At 43.0% G+C, this 22263-nt stretch overlaps 1 protein-coding gene across 3 annotated transcripts in view; it reads right to left on the bottom strand.

Annotated features, from left to right (window-relative positions):
- The window catches only part of TET1 (tet methylcytosine dioxygenase 1), a 138600-nt gene extending 116689 nt beyond the window's left edge, over nt 1-21911 (bottom strand). Inside the window, exons 1-3 of one of the 3 annotated variants that reach the window (XM_049109010.1) lie at nt 21678-21911; nt 14130-14271; nt 11287-13313 (exon numbers count right to left, since the gene is read on the bottom strand). In XM_049109010.1, coding sequence (XP_048964967.1) covers nt 11287-13191 — 1905 coding nt within the window. In that variant the 5' untranslated portion in view covers nt 13192-13313; nt 14130-14271; nt 21678-21911. The remainder of the gene's footprint in view (nt 1-11286; nt 13314-14129; nt 14272-21677) is intronic. The other 2 variants (XM_035715474.2, XM_049109009.1) reach the window with 2 other exon arrangements.
- Nucleotides 21912-22263: the final 352 nt, after the last annotated feature.

Here is a 22263-nt window from a genome sequence, read left to right as displayed (position 1 = left end):
AACAAATCTCTTTAAAGGTATAACAAGCATCACATGCAGGCATCTAGGATGTAGCAGGCACACTGCCAGGCCATAATAAACAACATCACTTCTGCTCCTCATGGCATCCCTATTCCCCAAGTCTGTCACAACGTTACAAATAGATCCATTCTCACACTGATGGCCACATCAAGGAATATCAAAACTCGGTATAACTGGTTTTTCCTTAACCATAGGAATAGTTGTCAGTTTCATTCCTCCAAAATCTTAAGGGGGTTGTGTGATTCTCTTACTTGGTTTTCTTTTGGGGAATTGGAGACATGACTTATATTTCTATTAAATCTAATAAACGGCAGCCCAGGTGACTCAGCGGTTTAGCGCCACCTTCAGCCCAGGGTGTGATCCTGGAGACCTAGGATCAAGTCCCACATCAGGCTCCCTACATGGAGCCTGCTTCTCCCTCTGCCTGTGTCTCTGCTTCTCTCTCTGTGTGTCTCTCTCATGAATAAATAAAATCTTAAAAATAAATAAATCTAATAAAAACTACAGACCATCTCTCCAGAAAAATGCATATAAAAACAGTATGTTGCAAACTTAGGTTAACACTTATAGTATGTTAACTATACTGGAATAAAAAATATATACATGTTACATAAAATTTTGAGGTAATGGGATCACAGAATCCATCCACATTAAAAAAAACCACATTAAATTAAAAAAACCATCCACATTAAAAAAACCTCTAATGAAAAAAAAAATCTCTAATGTAGGGGCGCCTGGGTGACTCAGTTGAGTGGCTGGCTCTTGATTTCAGCTCAAGTCAAGATCTCAGGGTTGTGAGATAGAACCCCCTCCATGGGGATATCCGCTGAGAAGGGAGTCTACTTCAGTTTCTTTCCATTTCCTCGAACCCTTTCTAAAATAAATAAATCTTAAAAAACCCTCTAATATATAAGTTCTATTTTTATGGTCATTGAAATATTGTATGAGTGTTGGAATCTTTTTTTTTTTTTTTTTTTTAAGATTTTATTTATTTAGGGACTCCTAAGTGGCTCAGCAGTTGAGTGCCTGCCTTTGGCTCAGGGCATGATCCTGGGGTCCTGGGATTGAGTCCAGCATTGGACTCCCTACAGGGAGCCTGCTTCTCCTTCTGCCCCTATCTCTGCCTATCTCTGTGTGTCTCTCATGAATAAATAAATAAAATCTTTAAAAAAAGATTCAGCAACTACCTAATTTGATCTGGTCAGTCATTAGTTAGGAGATATGCTGAAATGCTACTTCAATCACCATCTTTGAGAAGACTACTAAGATGTGTTAACTAAAAAGAATGTAACAGAAACTTCAGTTTCTCAGGGTGCCTTGGGTGGTTCAGTCAGTTAAGCAACTGCCTTTGGCTGAGGTCATAATCTCAAGGCCCTGGGATTGAGCCCTGCATTGGGCTCCCTGCTGAGCAGGGAGCCTGCATCTCCCTCTCCCTCTGCCTGCCACTTTACTTACTTGTGGTGTCGGTCATTCTCTCTCTCTCTCTCTGTCAGATAATTTTTTTTTTTTTTTTTTTTTTACAAAAACACCAACTTCAGTTTCTAATTTTCAGAGAAGGAAAGAAACATGATTTTCCAAAAAAAATACCTTTACTATAAATACAGACCTCAAGTTTCTAAAAATGGAAAAGATTTAGAAGCCATACTCATTAGAAAAATACTAAATATTTTGGTTATGCTAAAACTTTTAGCTTGAAATAAAGGACTAATGATTCTGTGTCAAGAAAGTAATCTGGGGATCCCTGGGTGGCTCAGCGGTTTAGCGTGGCCTTCAGTCCAGGGCATGATCCTGGAGAACTGGGATCGAGTCCCACATCAGGCTCCCTGCATGGAGCCTGCTTCTCCCTCTTCCTGTGTCTCTGCCTCTCTCTCTCTCTGTCTCTGTCTCTCCTGAATAAATAAATAAAATCTTAAGAAAAGAATCTGAAATGGAAACCAAGATTTATCCTGAAAATCATTCACTGCCATACAAAAAATTAAGAAACTGAAGCATCCACAATTGAAAGATAATTTAGTAAGGTTATGTTCATTTACCTAAAAAAGTATTTTTTTAAAAAAATTTATTTATTTATTCATGAGAGAGACACACAGAGAGAGAGGCAGAGACATAGGCAGAGGGAGAAGCAGGCTCCATGCCAAGAGCCTGATGTGGGACTCATCCGGGGAATCCAGGATCACGCCCTGGGCGGAAGGCAGATGCTCAACCACTGAGCTACCCAGGCTTCCCTAAAGAAGTATTTTTGCATACTTTTTAAATCTTTACAAAATGTTAATTACAAGGGAAAATGTAAAAACAAGGAAAAGGGGGATCCCTGGGTGGTGCAGCGGTTTGGCGCCTGCCTTTGGCCCAGGGCGCGATCCTGGAGACCCGGGATCGAATCCCATGTCGGGCTCCCGGTGCATGGAGCCTGCTTCTCCCTCTGCCTGTGTCTCTGCCCCCCTCTCTCTCATGAATAAATAAATAAAATCTTAAAAAAAAAGAAAAAATCTTTAAAAAATAAAGATACATTGCTATGTGAGAAATATGCTGAAACCTTACATTTCTTATTTTTTCATTCATTCATTGAATCATTTATTCACCAAACACTTATTGAGCACTAATTATGTGCTAGTACGGCCTAAATCCTAGGCTTGAGCTTTAACGTAATTTAAACATCTCACTTCTAAAAAATAACAATAAATAAACAAATCTCACTTTTAATCACTTTTCTTTCTGTAGAAGAACACTGTGACTTTCTTTTAAAAACTGTGACTCTGGGGCACCTGGGTAGTTCAACTCGTTAAGAGTCTGACTTGAGGGCAGCCCGGGTGGCTCAGCGGTTTAGCGCCGCCTTAGGCCCAGGGCGTGATCCTGGAGACCTGGGAGTCCGGGGTGGGGCTCCCTGGATGGAGCTTGCTTCTCCTCCCTCTGCCTCTCTCTGTGTCTCTCATGAATAAATAAATAAAATCTTAAAAAAAAAAAAAAAGTCTGACTTGATTTTAGGTAGGGTCATGAGATCCAGCCCCACATTGGACTTTATGTTAGGATCTATGCTGGGCATGCAGCCTGCATAAGATTCCCTCTCTGGGGATGCATAGTTGGCTCAGCGGTTGAGCGTCTGCTTTTGGCTCAGGGTGTGATCCTGGAGTCGTGGAATCGAGTCCCACATCAGGCTCCCTGCATGGAGCCTGCTTCTCCTCCCTCTGCCTCTCTCTCATGAATAAATAAATAAATAATCTTAAAAAAAAAAAAAAAGGAAATAATTAAATCAGAAAAGGGTAAATTTCCTTGTTGTTGTCTTTTTTTTTTTTTTTTAAGATTTTATTTATTTATTCACAAGACACAGACAGAGAGAGGCAGAGGGAGAAGCAGGCTCCATGCAGGGAGCCTCACCTGGGACTCCATCCCAGGACTCCAGGATCACACCCTGAGCCAAAGGCAGACGCTCAACCGCTGAGCCACCTAGGCGTCCCTTTTCTTTTGTTTCTTTCATAGCAGACATGAAGATAATTAGCCAAGACTTTCTGGATACTCATGACTCAAGCACTGAGTCTCATAATCAAGGTAATGACCTGAATTGCTTTGATTAGTTTGATTCATTTGCTAGTTGTATCTTATTTTAATATGAAAATAATGCAAAAAGATAAGATTTCGTCTTCTTTCCTTCCTGGTAACACCTGTGCCACATCCATCATAGTGCAACAATGACTGACTATAAGGAGAATGACTGTTGCAGCTTTGAAACCATCAACTCTTGAATACTACTCTAATTAAAAACAAACAAAAACAAACAAGAGGTTGACCAACAAAAAGAGATATGGAGTTCTTTTTGTTGTTGTTGTTTAGATATTATTTATTTATTTAGAGACATTGAGAGAAATAGGCAGAGGGAGAAGCAGGCTCCATGCAGGGAGCCTGACGTGGGACTTGATCCAGGGTCTCCAAGACCACACCCTGGGTTGAAGGCGGCGCTAAACCACTGAGCCCCCGGGCTGCCCTGGAGTTAAGTTCTATGGCAATGTAAACATGTATCATACTGTGGCTCTCATTATTATATAATAGTATAATTTGGATCATGCTAACACTAGATAAAGGCGTTAGCCAGTTTCACACATTTTCCTTCTTGGATAAGATGATATACAGAAAATGGCAAGGGAAGATCTGAACCATATTGACAAGATTCCAGAAATTAACAATCATAGGTCAGAATCAATCAAGGTCAGCATGGTTTTGTTGACATATTTGCAGTTTACACATGCAAGGATCCTAGACACCAAAGGGCTTTTTCCCCCTATGGTCAGCTCTGCGGTGAGGCATGCTACTGAAGTCTCAGTAGTGATCCAAAGAGATTCCTTAAAGGCATATTTAAGGACATATAACATCTGCCCTCAATTGAAGGAGTTGGTAGCAAAAATTTCTTCCATATGACATACACAACCTAAACCAAAATGAGATCTGACTGTTTAAAAACACTAAAAAAGCTGTGTCCAGGGGCGCCTGAGTGGCTCAGTTGGTTAATGTCTGATTCTTGATTTCTGTTCAGGTGATGCTTTCAGGGTCATGGGATTGAGCACCGAGTTGGCTCCGTGCTTAATGTGGAATCTGCTTGTCCCTATCCCTTTCTCTCTGTCACTATCTATGCACACGCAAGTGCATGAACATGCACTTTCTCTAAATAATACTTTTAAAATAAATTTTAAAATTAAAATTAAAATAAAGCAGTGGCCAGGAGAGGCTTATCTTGCCCCACTCCCACTAAAATGGATAAAATAAAATAAAAACAAGTATGTCAACCAATTCTGAAATGATATCTCTGGAACTAGACTGTTATCACACTATCCATAAAATAGTGAACAGTCAGTGGTTCTATTAGTATCGTACACTACTACTGAACTTTTAGTTTTTCAAGCACAGACTTTGGAGATATTGTTATTTTCCAGGTAGAATTTGCATAGCTCAGAAGATACCATGGTAACAATAGCACACTTAACAGTGTTTTCTAGTGCACTGTTATTTAATCTCACCAAACAGGTGAGCCTGGCTGACTCAGTCAGTAGAGCATGTGATTTTTTTTTTTTAATGATTTTATTTATTTTCATGAGAGACACACAGAGAGAGGCAGAGACATAGGCAGAGGGAGAAGCAGGCTCCATGCAGGGGACCCAAAATGGGACTGGATCCTGTGACCCCAGGGCGTGCTGAGCCCAAGGCAGACACTTAACTGGTGAGCCACCCAGGCGTCCTTGAGTATGTGACTCTTGATCTCAGAGTTGTAAGCCTGAGCCCACATTGGGTATAGAAGTTACTTAAGAATAAAGTCTTGTGGGCAGCCCGGGTGGTGAGCAGTTCAGTGCTGCCTTCAGTCCAGGGCATGATCCTGGAGACACGGAATCGAGTCCCATATCAGGCTCCCTGCATGGAGCCTGCTTCTCCCTCTGCCTGTGTCTCTGCCTGTCTCTCTCTGTGTCTCTCATGAATAAATAAATAAAATCATTAAAAAATTAAAATTCAAAAAAATAAAATCTTGAAAAAAAAGAGGGGTGCCTGAGTGGCTCAGTCGATTAAGCATATGACTCTTGGTTTCAACTCAGGTCATGATCTCAGGGTTACGAGATAAAGCCCCATGTTGGGCTCACACACTGGGCATAGGCATGGGCATGGGCATGGTGCCTGCCTGGGATTCACTCTTTCCCTGGCTCCCTTAGCCCCTCTGTCACTCACATTTGAGAGTTCTCTCTCTCTCTCTCAAAAATAAATAAATAATTTTTAAAAAGACAAAATAGGGGTGCCTGGGTGGCTCAGTCAGTTAAGCATGTGCCTTTGGCTTGGGTCATGATCCCGGGGTCCTGGGAAAGAGCCCCAAGTTGGGCTTCCTCCTCAGCAGGGAGCCTGCTTCTCCCTCTCTCCTCTGCTAGTGCTCTCTTTCTCAAATAAATAAAATCTTTAATTAATTAATAGTGATAATAATAAAAAATAACCTTCAATATGTTGGGAAAAAATCATTAACTAGAGTAAATATAGATGTTTTCACTTTGGCAACCAACTCAGCAACTGCTCATTTAGCCATTTGATTAATTTTTTTAAAGATTTTATTTATTTATTTATTTATTAATAAGAGACACAGAAAAAGAGAGAGAGGCAGAGACACAGGCAGAGGGAGAAGCAGGCTCCATGCAGGGAGCCTGACATGAGACTCGATCCCAGGTCTCCAGGATCATGCCCTGGGCTGAAGGCGGTGCTAAACCGCTGAGCCACCCAGGCCGTCCTCATTTGATTAATTAAATGTGTGATGTAGTATACCCAAATCATTAAGCTACAGATACATAATTCTTTAAAAAAAAAAAGATTTTATTTAATTATTCATGAGAAACACAGAGAAAGAGTCAGAGACATAAGCAGAGGGAGAAGCAGATTTCATGTAGCAAGCCCGATGTAAGACTCGATCCCGCACTCCAGGATCACACCCTGAGCCCAAGGCAGTTGCCCAACCACTGGGCAGCCACCCAGGCATCTCCAGATATATAATTTAATACGTTGCCCTCAGAAACATATCTACAAACAACTGCATTTTGTTTACTTTTTTTTTTAAGATTTTATTCATGAGACACACAGAGAGAGAGAGAGAGAGGCAGAAACACAGGCAGAGGGAAAAGCAGGCTCCATGCAGGGAGCCCGACGTGGGACTCAATCCCAGGTCTCCAGGATCAGGCCCTGGGCTGAGGGTGGCGCTAAACCGCTGAGCCACCTGGGCTGCCCAGTTTTGTTTTTTTTTTTATACACACTACAAATTATTTGCAAAAGCGTAGCCTGATTTTAAACTTACTCTATATATCTCTAAAAAGCACCCCTTCCTTTATTTTCACTTCTAACCTTACTCAATAAATAGGAAAATAATATTATATGACTTAAAATATATCTTAAGGGATCCCTGGGTGGCGCAGCGGTTTGGCGCCTGCCTTTGGCCCAGGGCACGATCCTGGAGACCCGGGATCGAATCCCACACCGGGCTCCTGGTGCATGGAGCCTGCTTCTCCCTCTGCCTGTGTCTCTGCCTCTCTCTCTCTCTCTCTGTGACTATCATAAAATAAATAAAAATTAAAAAAAAATAAATAAAATATATCTTAAAATGCTTAATTACAAATATATTTGAGGTATGTCTAGCCAAGAGCAAATTCCTAGATGCCTATGAGTCATAAAGTTAGTGGCTTTAATTATCTGTATTTTTGAATACAGAGAAAGTAAGCTGAACTAAACTTGGCAGAAAAATACCATTTTATCTCTTGGCCAAAAGATCTCTCTGGGAAGACTATCTAACCACCTAGGCAAACAAATTTTAAAATTCTGTTTTTGTGGGAGACAAAAATGTAATCTGTGATTAAAAAGGCAAGTAAAAAATTGTTTTTACTTCTCTCAGACATCAGTAGTTAACTTGAGAGATGGCATATGCTAAGTATATTTTAGAAAAAAAAAACTTTAACAGTTCTGTTTGAAAATGTACATTTGTTTAGCATAAACATTAATGAAAATATCAATGTTCTAGGGGCTCTTGGATGGCTCAGTAGGTTAAGCATCTGCCTTTGACTCAGGTCATGACCTTGGGGTCCTAGGATTGAGTCCCTCATTTGACTCCCTGCTCAGTGGAAACTCTGCTTCTCCTTTTCTCTTTCTGACCCTCCTCCTCTCTGCTTGTGCCCTCTCTCTTTCTGTGTCTCAAATAAATAAATAAAATATTGAAAAAATATATTAACTTTTTTTAAAAAGATTTTATTTATTTATTAATGAGAGAGAGAGAGAGAAAGAGAGGCAGAGAGAGAAGCAGGCTCCATGCAGGGAGCCCGAGGCGGGACTCGACCCCAGGTCTCCAGGATCACACCCCAGGCTGAAGGCGGCACTAAACCGCTGAGCCACTGGGGCTGCCCTCAACAAAGAATTAAAATCAATAAAATGTTATGAACTCTTATAAACCAACTATGAAAAGGCAGTAAAAACCATTTAAAAATAGACAAAGATAATATCTAAATGACTAAGAAGCAAATAAGAAGCAGCTCAATTCCATTAGTCATTGAGAAAATCCAGTCTAGTCATGCTGCTACACATCCAACAAAACAATTCAAGTAAAAAAAAAAAAAAAAAACAGAAAATAACTTCAGAAGGACGTGGGGCTGGTAGAACTCTCATATACTAATGATGAAGAGTCTTAATTGGAACAACCACAGCTGCTGAGTAATACCCTTGAAAGCTAAACATACGTATTCTATGACCCAGCAATTCCACTCCTAGGCATCTACTCACTAGAATGCACACATATATTCACCAAAAGACATTTATGATAATGTGCACATTAACAGTAGAATGGACTAATGTATTGTGTTATAAACATACAATGGAACAATATACGTATTAACAATGATTATATAAACAACATTTTTGATGAATATTAAGCAAAGAAACCAGAAACAAGAATATAAAACTGTTCTTTGCTCTCTTGGAATGAATTTCCTTCAGAGTAGTGTTCCCTGTGTTCTCCTCTGCCTCTCCATGAACTTTTGGACGGGTAGGTCTATCTGATGCCAGAGTTCAGTATAAGGACAACCTAATATATTCTGCAGAATCAGCCTTGTAAATGATAAAAGTGATCTTTTGGGGGACACCTGGGTGGCTCAGTGGATTATTGAGCATCTGACTCTTGATTTTGGTTCCAATCATGATCTCAGAGTCATGGGATCAAGCCCCAAGTCAGGCTCCATGCTCAGTAGGGGGTTTGCTTGAGATTCTCTCTCTCTCTCTGCCCTTCCTCCACTACCCTCACCTTTCTCTAGGTCTCTCTCTCTCTCTCTCAAAAAAAAAAAAAAAAAAAAGAATCTAGGCTTTATATATACTTGGAAGGCACAAAAAGCTCTTCTCTATTTTTTTAAAAATTTTATTTATTTATTCATGAAAGACACACAGAGAGGAAGAGACATAGGCAGAGGGAGAAGCAGGCTCCCTGCAGGGAGCCTGATACGGGACTCCTTCTGGGATCCAGGGATCATGACCTGAGCCAAAGGCAGAGGCTCAATCACTTGAGCCACCCAGGTGCTCCTCTTCTCTATTTTTGTTTTGTTTTGAATGAGATATATCACACATAGACAAGAGCACTAAATGTATTTTTTTTTTAAGTTTTTATTTATTTATGATAGTCACAGAGAGAGAAAGAGAGGCAGAGACATAGGCAGAGGGAGAAGCAGGCTCCATGCACCGGGAGCCCGACGTGGGATTCGATCCCGGGTCTCCAGGATCGCGCCCTGGGCCAAAGGCAGGCGCCAAACCGCTGCGCCACCCAGGGATCCCACTAAATGTATTTAAGTAGGAGAATCATCAGGGCTTTAGAAAGAAAACTTGAACTGCGCTTAAGAGGTTGTTCAATATCCTGACTTCTCTTCTAGCTGGTATACTTACAACTACATCCCCAGTGCACAACCCCGAATAGAAGTACAGTAAATACTTACCGATAATACAGAGAACACTGAAAGTGTCCCAATAAGGAATAAAGGCCTCAACTATAGAAGTGGCCAAGAAAATGGAGAGGTAGGAGTGCTCAGATTTCAGAATAAGAAATCAAGAAGAGTGAGAGGAAGGCATGAAAGATGGCTGAATTTTCCATTTTGGGTGACCATGTAGATGTAAATTAAACCAAATATGTAATGCAAAAAAAGGACCAGGTTTAGGAAAAAAGAAAACAAATTTGTTTCTACCTATTAGATAACATGAGTACTTTTCAGCAATGATGCCGCTTGGCAATATTACAAATAGGAACTTACAAGGGAGGTCTCTCTGCTACAAGATATTGCTGCTAGTGTTTTAGATGTATGTTTGTAAACCATTAAGTTGGTGGCCACTTTGTGTGAAGTGAGGAGTAAAAATTTTTTATTGCAGTAAGGTTTGTAATAACAATATTTTAGAAACACCCCAAATGCCCATTAATATTAAGGTGATCAAAGGTTCGATCTCGTTGGCAATGGGGCAGTCAAATAGAAAATCAGCATTTTTGGACAGATAATTTAAGAGTGAAATAGAAAAGAATGACTAAGTTTAAGTTCACAAGACTTTTAGATTAATCTATTCTACTATACCTGTATTCAGAGCAGACACAAAATAAGCATAACTTCGCATGAGTGACCTAAAAATCTGAACACCATAGTTGGCATGTGTTTCAAAGGTCTGAAACATAAGTTTAAGTATTAACCGAGTTCCATAAAATCCTTTAAATAAAGTCTAAGCCAACTAATATTTCTAGTACCTAGGCTCAAGAACTGTAATAATGAGGGCAGCCCAGGTGGCTCAGCGGTTTAACGCCTGCCTTCAGCCCGGGGCGTGATCCTGGAGTCCCAGGATCGAGTCCCACGTCGGGCTCCCTGCATAGAGCCTGCTTATGTCTCTGCCTCTCTCTCTCTCTCTTTCCCTCTGTTTCTCATGAATAAATAAATAAAATCTTTAAAAAAAAAAAAAGAACTGTAATAATGAGAATTAATGTATGTATCACTTTGGAGTTTACAAATGATTGTGAACTTCTGATGATCCTAACAACCACATGAGATATGTAGAGCAGGTGAAAATCACCTGCCAAAAGTTGAGAAGAAAGCTTTATCGCTTCAAGGCAAAGTTTCAAAATTAAGGATATCGTTTTATCCTTTTTTTTTTGTAAAGATTTTACTTATTTATTCATGAGAGACAGAGAGAGAGAGAGGCAGAGATACAGGCAGAGATACAGGCAGAGAAGAGATACGGGCTTCATGCAGGAAGCCCGATGTGGGACTTGATCCCAGGACCCCAAGATCATGCCCTGGGCCAAAGGCAGACTCTCAACCACTGAGCCACCCAGGTGTCCCAGTTTTATCCTTTCAAAAGAACAGAAGTTTAATTTCACTGGTTCTTCAAGCTACAAGGGAGTTCATGAATTTGTTCCTCTTAATTTAAATTTTAGTTAAATCTGTAACTTTCAAAAAAGACACACAACTAGCCAAAAGAAGGCAGAGTGGAAATCTTTGCAAAACCACATTTCATGCCATTTCCCTGTCTCCATCAAATCCCATAATGGAAAAACTTTATGTTCTAGTTTTCTGAGACAAATTCTAAAAATAAGCTAATGTATCACTGCACAACACGCTTCAGGTAGATCCACAAATTGTTATAGATAATATAAAATTTTACCAAAGTAAAAGGATGTAATTCTGAATCAACTTGTCTCCGCACAGATCACTCAATGGAGCTTCACAGGCATCTCCAAACCCTTGAGGGTTTACTCACCTCCAAAGGCACAATGACTGATGGTTTCTTTTTCAGCTCCTCACATTTTCTCTTCTTACAGATCTGATGGCTGTTCTTTCTGTTCTTGCAGTAAGTACATTCACCACAATTGGTCTTCTGCTGGCAGGGCTCACAGACCCCACATCGCTTTCGTTTCTTCTTTTCCAAAGTAGGTAGCAAAGTTGTAAAGGAAGAAGAGGGGGTACTGGCAAGTGACACTGGCCTAGACACCACTTTAGTGTTAATGTCAACCACACTGGTCATGCTGACCTGGGAGCTCTCTCCTTCCAGTGTGCTGGGACCAGCCTGGGAGAGTTGGGTAATGCCCTGTGAAGCATGGAGAAGGAGTCCTCGCTCAGGGGCTAATGTGATCCCCTGAATGTTAGCTGGCAGAAAGCTTATATGAACCTGCTTCTCATTTTCTATATTGCTAATAGTCATTATTGGAGGTACCGAACTTATCTCTGAGTTTGATGGTGGCTGAGGTGTGTGACCTGAGCCCAAAGGCAGAATCTGCACAGCACCCTGGACCTCAAGTCCATATGAAACAGTGCTCTGGGGCTCAGGCCATTCTGGGGGAACATTATAGGTAGCAATTGGGTTTAGAGGAGGAAGAAACATAGGTGGGTCTGAGGCAGTACCACCACCCATTCCAAGGATTTGTTGATTTAGGATAGCACCAAAGACCTCTCCTTGGACTGAAACAGCACCAGGCATCTCTGGTGGGTCTAGGGTCTCATCCAGAGCCTCTCCATGAATTATGTTAGCACCAGGAATTTCCCATCGATGTGGGACAGCACTAAAAGCCTGTCCTATGACAGGGGTAGTATCAGGAATTTCCTGCTGATCTGCAGTAGCTTTGAGTATCTCTCGATGATCTGGTTTAGCACCAAGGGTTTCTTGTTCTGAGCTTGCCAAGAGGAGTTTTATTAATGAGGTAGGATATATTGACCCATCAATGGACAAACAGTTTCTAAGGTCCAATTCAGGTATAATCTTATTAAAGCTGGAGGTGGGGTAGCAGTCACGTTCACTTTTGATAGGATCCGGGTAAGAATCAGATAGCTTAAGAGATTCCACTCGTGAACCCAAATCTTCTAACTGAATGCTAGAATTTCCTTCATAAGTAACCTTGAGAGCTGCTCTTTGGAGCAAAGGAGCACACAGAGTGTCCTGAGCAAACATTCTGGGGGAATCACTGATATCATTCAATGTCTCTTTAGAGAATAATCCTTCACCACCACGTGTCCCTTCCGATGACCCAGAAAGGCTCTCTCCTGCAGGACCACTGTGAGTGGAGATATTTATTTTGGAATCGTCGACCCTTTGGGACCAAGACTGGGCTATTTCTTGGCTCTCATCTTTAATTAAAGATGCATTTTGTACACCAATTAGATTCTCTATTTCAGGAGTGATTAGGGGAACTTGCGTTGGAACTGAATCATTTTCTGCGTGTTTTACTCCCATGTCAGTAACCACATTATAATCACATTCATGTTGCTTTTCTAAATTCTTAGGAGGTGAAACTTTCTTGGGTTTGGCTATGATCACTGGAGGTTGGGAAAGTCGCCTGCTAAGAGAGGTGCTTCGGAGAGCCATTGTAAACCCATTGCAAGTTAAGGATTCTGGGTTCTGAAAAAGAACCTCAGTCCTATCCAAATTCATTCGTGCTGCTCCAGCTCTTGTTAGAAGGCTTCTGACTGGCATAGGTGGTTTGGGTTCAATTTTTTTCTTAACATCTCTTTCATGAATTAATTGCTTTAATTTTCCAGGGCTCACAGTCTTGACTGATGCCACGTTTTTGTTGGCCGCCTTACATGTCTTCTTCAGTTGGGTGCTTTTCTTTCTGTTTAGATCTTCCCTCCTGACTAATCTGGAAGGTCTTGCATGGCGGGATCGAGACATAGCTACGGAGTAGGATAAAATGAAAGGGCACAAGGAACAGAGTCATTGGGCCTTTGGAAAGTCTCAATTCTGAGGAGAATCTGGATGCACCATGGTTGAACTCAGTGGCACAGGATTCTGGTCTGAAATAACAAAAAAATATCGGAAAATGAGTCTTTTTCCTGTGTATTCTCCCATTTGAAATGAAATATCTACTAACAATTATTAATCACAATTAGAGCACTGAGAATGTTTACTGCAAAAGAAAAATATGATAAACAAAGATAATAAAGTATCCTTTAAACCCTGGATTCACAAATTAAGCTGCTGTAATTATTGTGACAACGGATTTAGTTGATGAAGTTCTATTCATGGCATAAGCATGGGGGTTATTCTATATTAGAAACCACAACTGTTGTAGTTAACATGTAGTTTAAAGATCAAATCCCAATCTTTGCAAATTTGAATACTTAAAAAATTATCTCCTAATCTCTTTCCTCAGCACATCACCACAGAGATAGAGGGGTCATGTGTTGGACAGTAAAGCTAGTAAAACTGGAGGAAGAGGAGGCTTATATAATTCAAGAAACTCTACTTGGGGATGTCTGGGTGGCTCAGTGGTTGAGCATCTATCTTTGGCTCAGGGGCATGATCCTAGGTCCAGGGATTGAGTCCCGCATTGGGCTCCCTGTGAGGAGACTCCTTCCTTTCTCCTCCTAGGTCTCTGATTCTCTCTCTGTGTCTCTCGTGAATAAATAAATTTTTTAAATCTTTAAAAATAAGAAAAGAACCTCTACTTGGAGATCCAATAATATTAATACCACATTTCAATTAACAATCTACAAATTCTGAGCTTTACACACGCACACAAAAATAGCAATAAATCTGAGGAGTTAGTATTGATAGATTAGGTTACAAGTAAGACTCACAGGTCCAACAAATATCTGTTGAGTACCTACTATGTATAAGGAAGACATTGTGGTGGGCACTGCCCACACCCAGAAATGATGTCCCTCTTTTCTCTTTCACCCGACTTAATCCAAAGACTGCTGGTTCTAAAATCCCTTCTACCAAGGGTCCCAAAAGTCTCATGATGAATGCCTAGGCAAGGAAATTGGAAATAAAGAGAAAATGAGATAATTAGAACAGTAAAGCATACTAGGCAAGCAACTATTATTTGAAAAGTAAGCAAGAAAAAAGAAAATGAAAGGGAACGAAGAGCCATAATTAATGGTCTTTTGGTCTCCTCAGATTGCTTACTCTAACTCAGAATAAGACCAAACTATGAACAAGAATAAAGCTCACCATACACAACATATCGATATATTCTCTAAAGATTACGGAATCAAGAGCGGTACAACTGAGTGGGTGAGTATTCTTTACCAGTGGACGGGTTGTTGGATTTGTAAGAAAGCATGGTGTAGTATAATAGTTACCGAAAACTGATCCGCAACCAAGTGATCAGCATTCTGTGGCAAAATCAGAAAAAATAAGCATATCAAAAGTTTTTCATAAAGTTGAATTTATTCATGTAAACAACTCTTCATTACTCTGAAATTATGCCTTCCAGTTTTGTCTCGTTAAAATGTCCTTCCTTGGGGTGCCTGGGTGGCTTAGTAGGTTGAACAACCAGCTCTTGATTTCCGCTCCAGTCAGCTAAGTCATGATCTCAAGTTCAGGGGATAGGGCCCCACTTCCGGCTCAGAGTTCAGGGGGAATCTTCTTGGGATTCTCTCTCTTCTCCCTCTGCCCCCTTGCCCCCCTCCTTACACTCACTCACTCTCTTTCTCTCTTAAGTAAATAAATAGGAGTGCCTGGGAGGCTGAGTTGGTTAACTCAGTTCAGGTCATGGTTCCAGGGTCCTAGGGTCCTGGAATCAAGCTCCCCTTCCCCCAAATCCAGACTCCATAGTCAGCGGGGAGTCTGCTTCTTCCTTTCCCTCAGCCCTCCCTCTATTCCCCACTCATGCTCTCTCTCTCTCAAATAAATAAAATCTTTTTAAAGTAATAATTAAATAGGGGTGCCTGGGTGGCTCAGTCGGTTAAGCATCTACCTTCAGCTTGGGTCATGATCCCAGAGCCCTGGGAGGCCCTGGGATGAGCCCCACATCAAGCTCCCTGCTCAATGGGGAGCCTGCTTCTCCCTCTTCCCCTGCTTGTGCTCTCTTGCTTTCTCTATCAAATAAATAAATACAAATCTTAAAAATAATAAATAAAACCTTTTTAAAAAGATGTCATTTCTGTTTTTAAAGATTTTATTTATTTATTCATGAGAGACACAGAGAGAGAGAGAGAGGCAGAGACACAGACAGAGGGAGAAGCAGGCTCCATGAAGGAAGCCCGATGTGGGACTCGATCCCCGGTCTCCAGGATCATACCCTGGGCTGAAGGCGGCACTAAACCACTGAGCCACCAGGGCTGCCCAAAGATGTCATTTCTTAAAAAAAAGGTAGTAAAAGTCCTTTCTTTTGTAAAAAGGTAGGGATAGGTTTATTTTATAATGTTATTACCTGGCAAAGTAAAAACTTGACAGATCTTGATCATTCTCAAATTGTGCATTTGTTTTTGTTGTACTGATCTGATCCAAGCAATCCTGGGACATACTGGTTGGTTTAGTAGCTAGAGATGTGCCCATCAGAAAGCTAGGAGTTTGAATCTGTGATCGCCAGCTATGTCCTTCCACAATCTATTTCACCTAGTCAAAGTTTCTGCATCTGAAATGAGGTTGTTTTGAGCTTTCATTGAGCTCCTACAGGGAAAGCCTAATGGCTTCCCAGTGATATCTGAGGTTGAGGGGGAGTGGGGGAAGGTAAATTAAGAAGGACTTTGGAAGTAGGCAGACTCGGGTTCAGTTTCCAGCTCAGAAACATTACTAGCCATGTGATTCTGATAAATTCCTCAGTCTCTCTATACTTCAGTCTCCTTATGTGTAATAGAATAGGAAGCATAATAGTACTGACCTCATTGGGTTACCATGAGAATAAAATGAAATGACATGTGTAAACACTTAGCAGAGGGCTGGCATAGAATAGGTTTTTAATAATAAATGGGAACCTAAATAAATAAATAAATAAAGGCCACTTATACTTCCAAAATACAAAGAATAATAAGAGAAAATAAGCTAGTTGGTGGGTATCATTATTATAGAACCAGTTTAACCCACAGTCTGCCATATCCTCCAAAATAAGATCTAGTTCTTTTGTTTCTGTTATCACCTAACACATTGTAAGCCACACACTATAAGAAACAATCCCAGAACACAACATTTAGTCAAAGCATTGTGCCTTTAAGACAGACTTTTTAAACAGACATTAGTGATAACATTAACCGCAAGAAAAATAAGTTTGCTAAATCTGTGCTAAATACAAACACTAGACCAGAGAATACATCATTTGAGTTCTTGGCATCTAAGCTTACTGCTTTCCCTCTTTTCTTAAAAAAAGAAAAAAAAAGTTTCTGGCTTGCACTAACTTTTTGGCTGTGAAAAACTCTAGGATATTTTCTCCCAAGACCACTGCTCTTTGTACCAGTATTTTTAGAAAACAAAAGACATTCCAATTCTAATCTCCAGAAAGTCTTTATAAGGATGTTTCTTTTTTTCAGATAGCAAAAAGCAATCCTTTCCATTGTTTAGAAATTCAACAATATCAGTATAAGCTTGCTTTATCTCTTGTATCAAGATTACATTGCTAAAAAATTATTAGGAGCATATATAATCTAGGTATTGCAATCAGCCACGAAAATTAAAATTCACATATGTAGGCAAGTAATCTGGATATGCCAGAAGGTGTCATGGGATCTGCCTTTGAAAGTAGTTTATAAGTTGATCTCTGTCTCATATATTCTTTTATATTTTTAAATTAAAGTGCTTCAGAAATTCAGACTTGTAATTAAGATAATGTTTACCATTCAAACCTTATCTCCTGAAAAAGAGCCTGCCAAGGAAATAGAAAAGGTATGAGCAACATGGATTGGGAAGATGTGGCCTCTTTAAATGGTAACAGCCTTTTTATGAGATCGTGAAAGAGGCCAATGACCCCTGAAAAACCCAACTGCAGGGGAGAAACCACTGGGTACCACCCAGCCAAAGAAACAGACAATCAGAAACAAAATAAGGGCTCCCACAAGATCCTAATTTTATCACCCTTGGCTCCACTGATGAAATGTGACCTTCTTTTGTGATAAACTAAGTTATCCCCAGGGCTGAACTCTGGGAAGAGAGGCAGCAAGCTTTTTTTGAAATTTGTGGGAAAAAAAAACAATGTAGTTCATTCTATTAAATAGGCCCATATTTAAATATGGAATTATCCTCACAGATCTCCTGGTATTTATTTTCCTCATTAATCTGTAAACATTATAAAATGCTCCATTTCCCTCTTTTTTTATTACTGTTATTTATTATAGAGTACTTAAGTCATACAAAAAGATATATTTACAATTGAAAATTAATTCCACTTCCATTTTCATTTCTGATGAATATTGCCATTTCAATGTTTTTCAAAATCAGTTTTATTCTACCCTAGAATATATCCAAGAGTCTGAGTGCTATAGAGATAGCTATAGGACAACATGCTCAGAGCAGAAAATAAGAGAATAGTGTTCCTGTTATTACACATATATCACAGGCTCTAATTATCTGCAATTAATTGATACTATTTTGTGGGTTACTTTCCTGGAAGAAAAAACAAAATGAAACAAGCAAACAAAAACCCAACCATTGTGGGATGCAAAATCATTAGTCAACAAGTCTTTTCACCAGAGGACATCGAAAATAAAATTATGTGTCCTAAAGTGTCCTTGCGACACAGAGCATGAGATCCAAACATTATAGGCCAGGAGATAAGAGGCCAACATATAATTCAAAACACAAAAAGACATGATGCCAGCTTAAAGTAAAGAATATAAAGCTAAAGACGGAGGGCAGAAGTGGCAGGAGCAGGCCACCCCAGAGGAGCAGGCCCCAGGGTGAATATGATAAGCACTGCCTCTGTAAGGATCTGCTAATTATTCACAAGTTATTTAAACTTGCCTAACCAAATTGGTCAACAAAAGAGGATCGGTATCTTTGTCAATACTATTTAAGCCTACTAGGTAGTCAATCTTTCCCAGCGGGCTTTTTAAATAATTATTGAAGTCACCCCCTTGCCTAGAAAATAAAAACTGACTTCCTAAACTGTATCAGTTGTCTGTAAAGGACAATGTTGACAGCACCACGTCAGAAAATCCTCTCCCACCTACATCCCTCCTCCTTCTGGATCTCCCAAAGTCCCCTGGGCAGGAAGTGGATGAACTGATGTAACCATACAGCCCGCATGTCAATTTAAAATTATATTGCGGGATCCCTGGGTGGCGCAGCGGTTTGGCGCCTGCCTTTGGCCCAGGGCGCGATCCTGGAGACCCGGGATCGAGTCCCACGTCGGGCTCCCGGTGCATGGAGCCTGCTTCTCCCTCTGCCTGTGTCTCTGCCTCTCTCTCTCTCTCTGTGACTATCATAAATAAATAAAAATTAAAAAAAAATAAAAATTTAAAAAAATAAAATAAAATTATATTGCAACCCTTCCCACCACAAGCAGTGGCCAAAAAAGTGGGGAATATTCTCATCCATAGGGCTAGAGGAAAAAGAAGCTCTGATTTCATGGTCACTCCATTCAGCTCTTTAGAATTTAAAGGCTACTGCACTTGGCTGAGAAATACAAGACTTAAAACCTTTCTTTTAAAAGGCACCACCTGACTTGGTTTCCTCCAGCCACTAGTAAGTTCTACATCTAAAGGAAGAGGAGGTGGGTGGGCTGCTTGCAGTTCCTAGATAGTCTTCTACCACAGGAAGTGTGAGAGAGAGCCCTCTGCACAAGGAAAGGCTGTTCAGGGAAACTCACTAGAATGCCAGCAGATTTAGTCAAAGGCTCCTTCCATATGTAAAACACCCCTGCTGCCCTGCAGAGAGCAAGGAAAAAAAAGACCTAAGAGGGCCACAGAAAAAGGAAGGGAGAAGTTAAAATGGAGCTAGAATGACTCTTCCAAAAACAAGAAAAACATAAAATATGTTGAGAATAATAAAAAGCCTAAGGAAGAAAATGTCTAAAGGGGAGAAAGGGAGCAAAAGACAGAGTAAGGGGAAGAAATTTATAGTAATAAAGGTAGCATATAAGAAAGATAACTGGGATCAAAATGCTTAAGACTAAAGGTAGAAAGGGAGGGGTTAAGTGTGCAGGGACAGATAGATGCAGAGAGAGTGGGGGAGGGGATGAACAAACCAGATAAAGAAGATTGGAGGGGGCAAGAGAAACAAAGAGCAGGAACAGTGGTGATCCAAACCTCCAACCCATCAGTTCTGGAAAACCAGAGCTGAGTGTGATAGTTAACTCTCATTAAAATGGTAAATGGTGGTTGAAGAGTTGTAAATCTGGGCTAGGAGTCTTTGCAAAGAAAAAGGGAGAATATGTGCTAATAACTCCTCTAGATCTTGATTCTGAAGTTTAGCTGAGGCTTACCAGCAACCTCTATTTAAGTTCCCTTAATTGGGGGGGGGGGGGGGGGAAGGTTTTAACTAGTGTAACCTAAAACTTATGAAAATCAGGAAACACACCCAAAGCCACAGTACTGAAATCTTTTAGTTCTTGTAAACTATGCGGACTAACCTCCAAATGTCTCCTTATCTATGTACCTACCTGTGTTTACGGTAACTGTAGTTTAACCGTAGTCATAGATTCCTGATACGCAGTAAATTACTCTTGCCCTAACTGGTTAACAAGCAAATACGTACATACACACATACATACATACATACGAGTGTGGTGTTTGGCATCCCGAGGCCTAAAGAAGCCGTCGTCTATATTTCACTAAATCCACTTTACTAAATACTGTTCAGAGGTGGAGAAGGGCAAGTGAGCACATTTCGGTTCAGGGCCGACCCGAGGCTGCTGCCCCACAGCGCCGCCCTGCAACCCGCCCGGTGCGGCGCGCAGCGCACCCCGCCGACACTGGACTGTGCACCTTATCTTTAACTCGCTTCGAGTGTCGAAGCGCTTAAACTTTATTTCTTCATAAGCTGCCCATCACCATGCGTTGTGCAGCCCATTTGGTGCCGGAGAGTGGAACCGGGGAGGAGAAGTGTGGCACAGGAGTGACCAGGGCAAAACAGTGAATTGGGGAAGAGGACGAGTTGGAGGCGGGGGTAAGTCTCCTAGTTCCTGCAAAGTTTGTTCTCTTGGCAATGCATTCATTTTTACCGGGTCAGAAATGCGCCATTTGGGTTCCCCGTTGAAGTGGAAAGACTCCTGGGGCCGGCCGGCAACTTCCCGACCACTTTGTGCAACTGTATGGACTGTATACGAGCCCTTCCAGAAGCTCGGTCAGTTGGGGGTGCGGGTGAGAGGGAGGGAGGAAGGAGGAGAGAGGCGAGGAGAGGGGCCGAGATCTGGCCCCTGCCCCCCACCCCCCCGCGCGGGAAGCGCCTGCGGCCCCGGCCCCGGCCCCGGCCCCGGCCCCGGGCTCCGGCCGGACTCCCGCCCCCGCGCGGTCCGCAGCCCCCGGCGCGCGCACCTCCCAGCCCCGGGCCGGCTCCTGGAGCCCGCGGGTAGGGCCGAGCCGACGCGACCGCAACGCCAGCGCTCTCGGCGACCTTGCTGGCGCCCACGAGAGGTTTTAAAAAGCCATTTTGACAGAACACGAGTTCCACTCCCTGTTCCCTTCGTCCCCGGTCGGTGTAACTCCAGGTCACCTCGGGTCAGACCCTCCCGCTACCTCCATTCTAAAGTTTCATCCTTGGAGTCCCCTCCCCGAAGTGCTCAGGGAGGGAAGTGCCAAACGTTTCCCAACGAATCCGTCCCCTACACGAGCACGGGGGAGGGAGAAAACCCGCCTTGGGGTGCGCTGGCTCCCGCGGCAGGACGGGCTCCCCACCCGCAGCCCTCACCCCTGCTTCTCATCTTGAGGCAGCGGACCTCCAACTCTCCCGGGCGGCGCACGGGCGGCCGGCACCTCCAGGGACCCCGAAGGCGCGCTCGCCCTCCCCCCGCCCGGGCTGCCGCGGCGCTCAGGGTCCGAGCCCGCGGCACCCCCGCCCCCGCCCCCGCCCCCCCATCCCGCGCTGGAACTGGGCCTCCCGGGCAGGCGGCCGCGTCCTCCCGCCGGGGGCATTGTTTACCACCCGCAACAAAAGCTCCCCGAGCGGCTAGGGGCAGGGGGTCGCCGCGGGGAGTGGGCCCACCCCTGCGCCCCCCGAGGGCCCGCGGACGCCCAGCTCCGGCCCTCACCCCGGCCCCGGCCGAGGCCCGCCCCTCGCACCCCCTTCCGGCCTCGGCGTGAGGGTCCCCGCACCCCTGCCCTCTGCCCCGGCCCCAACTCACCGCTGGCCCGCTCCGGCGCGGAGGGCAGCGCGCGCGCCCCGGGTCCAAGCCCGCACCGGCCCTCGAGCAAACTTTCCACCTCGCGCGGGACCCCACAACTCGGGAGCCCAGGGCCCCGGCGGGCGCGAGGAGCGTGAGTGGGCCCCGGGCGGACACCTACCCGCGGCCTGGCAGGGTCAGGGCCCGAGCCCCCGGGGTGGGCGGCAGCTTCCCAAAGGTCCGCAGAGGAGAGGCAGGTAGAGTTGCATGACTGGGGCGGGGCAGGGGGTTGTCCCAGGGGGCAGACCCGGGAGCGGAGGGCCCGGCGGCTGCGCGCACAAAGCGGTGCGGGCGCGGATCGCGCTGCCACTCCCCGCCAGGTCAGCCCCCCGGAGCAGTAGTGTCTCCCCAGGACAGACCTCAGGGAGTGAAGCAGGGACTCTCTCTGCCTTTGCTGGACCCTGCACCACTGAGCTAGAGTCAAAACGCGCGCTGGATTTACCCAAACTGGAGCTGGACTCCCCTCTCGACCCTTACCCCTCCCGTTCACCCTCCTGTCTCATAACACTTTTTTTTTTTTTTTTTAAGGTCAAAGAATATCGGACAGGAAAAGAAGTGTCAAGGTTTTCTTGTCATTGTCTTTTTTTTTTTTTTTTTTCTGAAGGGTTCTTGGGCTGCGAGGCAGATTTTAGGATTTCTAAATTCAATGTTTGTTTATAGATAGATCAAGGGGGATCCCTGGGTGGCGCAGCGGTTTGGCGCCTGCC

This window comes from Canis lupus, chromosome 4 (assembly GCF_003254725.2).
Source record: "Canis lupus dingo isolate Sandy chromosome 4, ASM325472v2, whole genome shotgun sequence".
Taxonomy (NCBI): domain Eukaryota; kingdom Metazoa; phylum Chordata; class Mammalia; order Carnivora; family Canidae; genus Canis; species Canis lupus.
The sequence above is the reverse complement of the archived record's forward strand: the minus strand, read 5'-3'. Positions and strand labels throughout refer to the sequence as shown.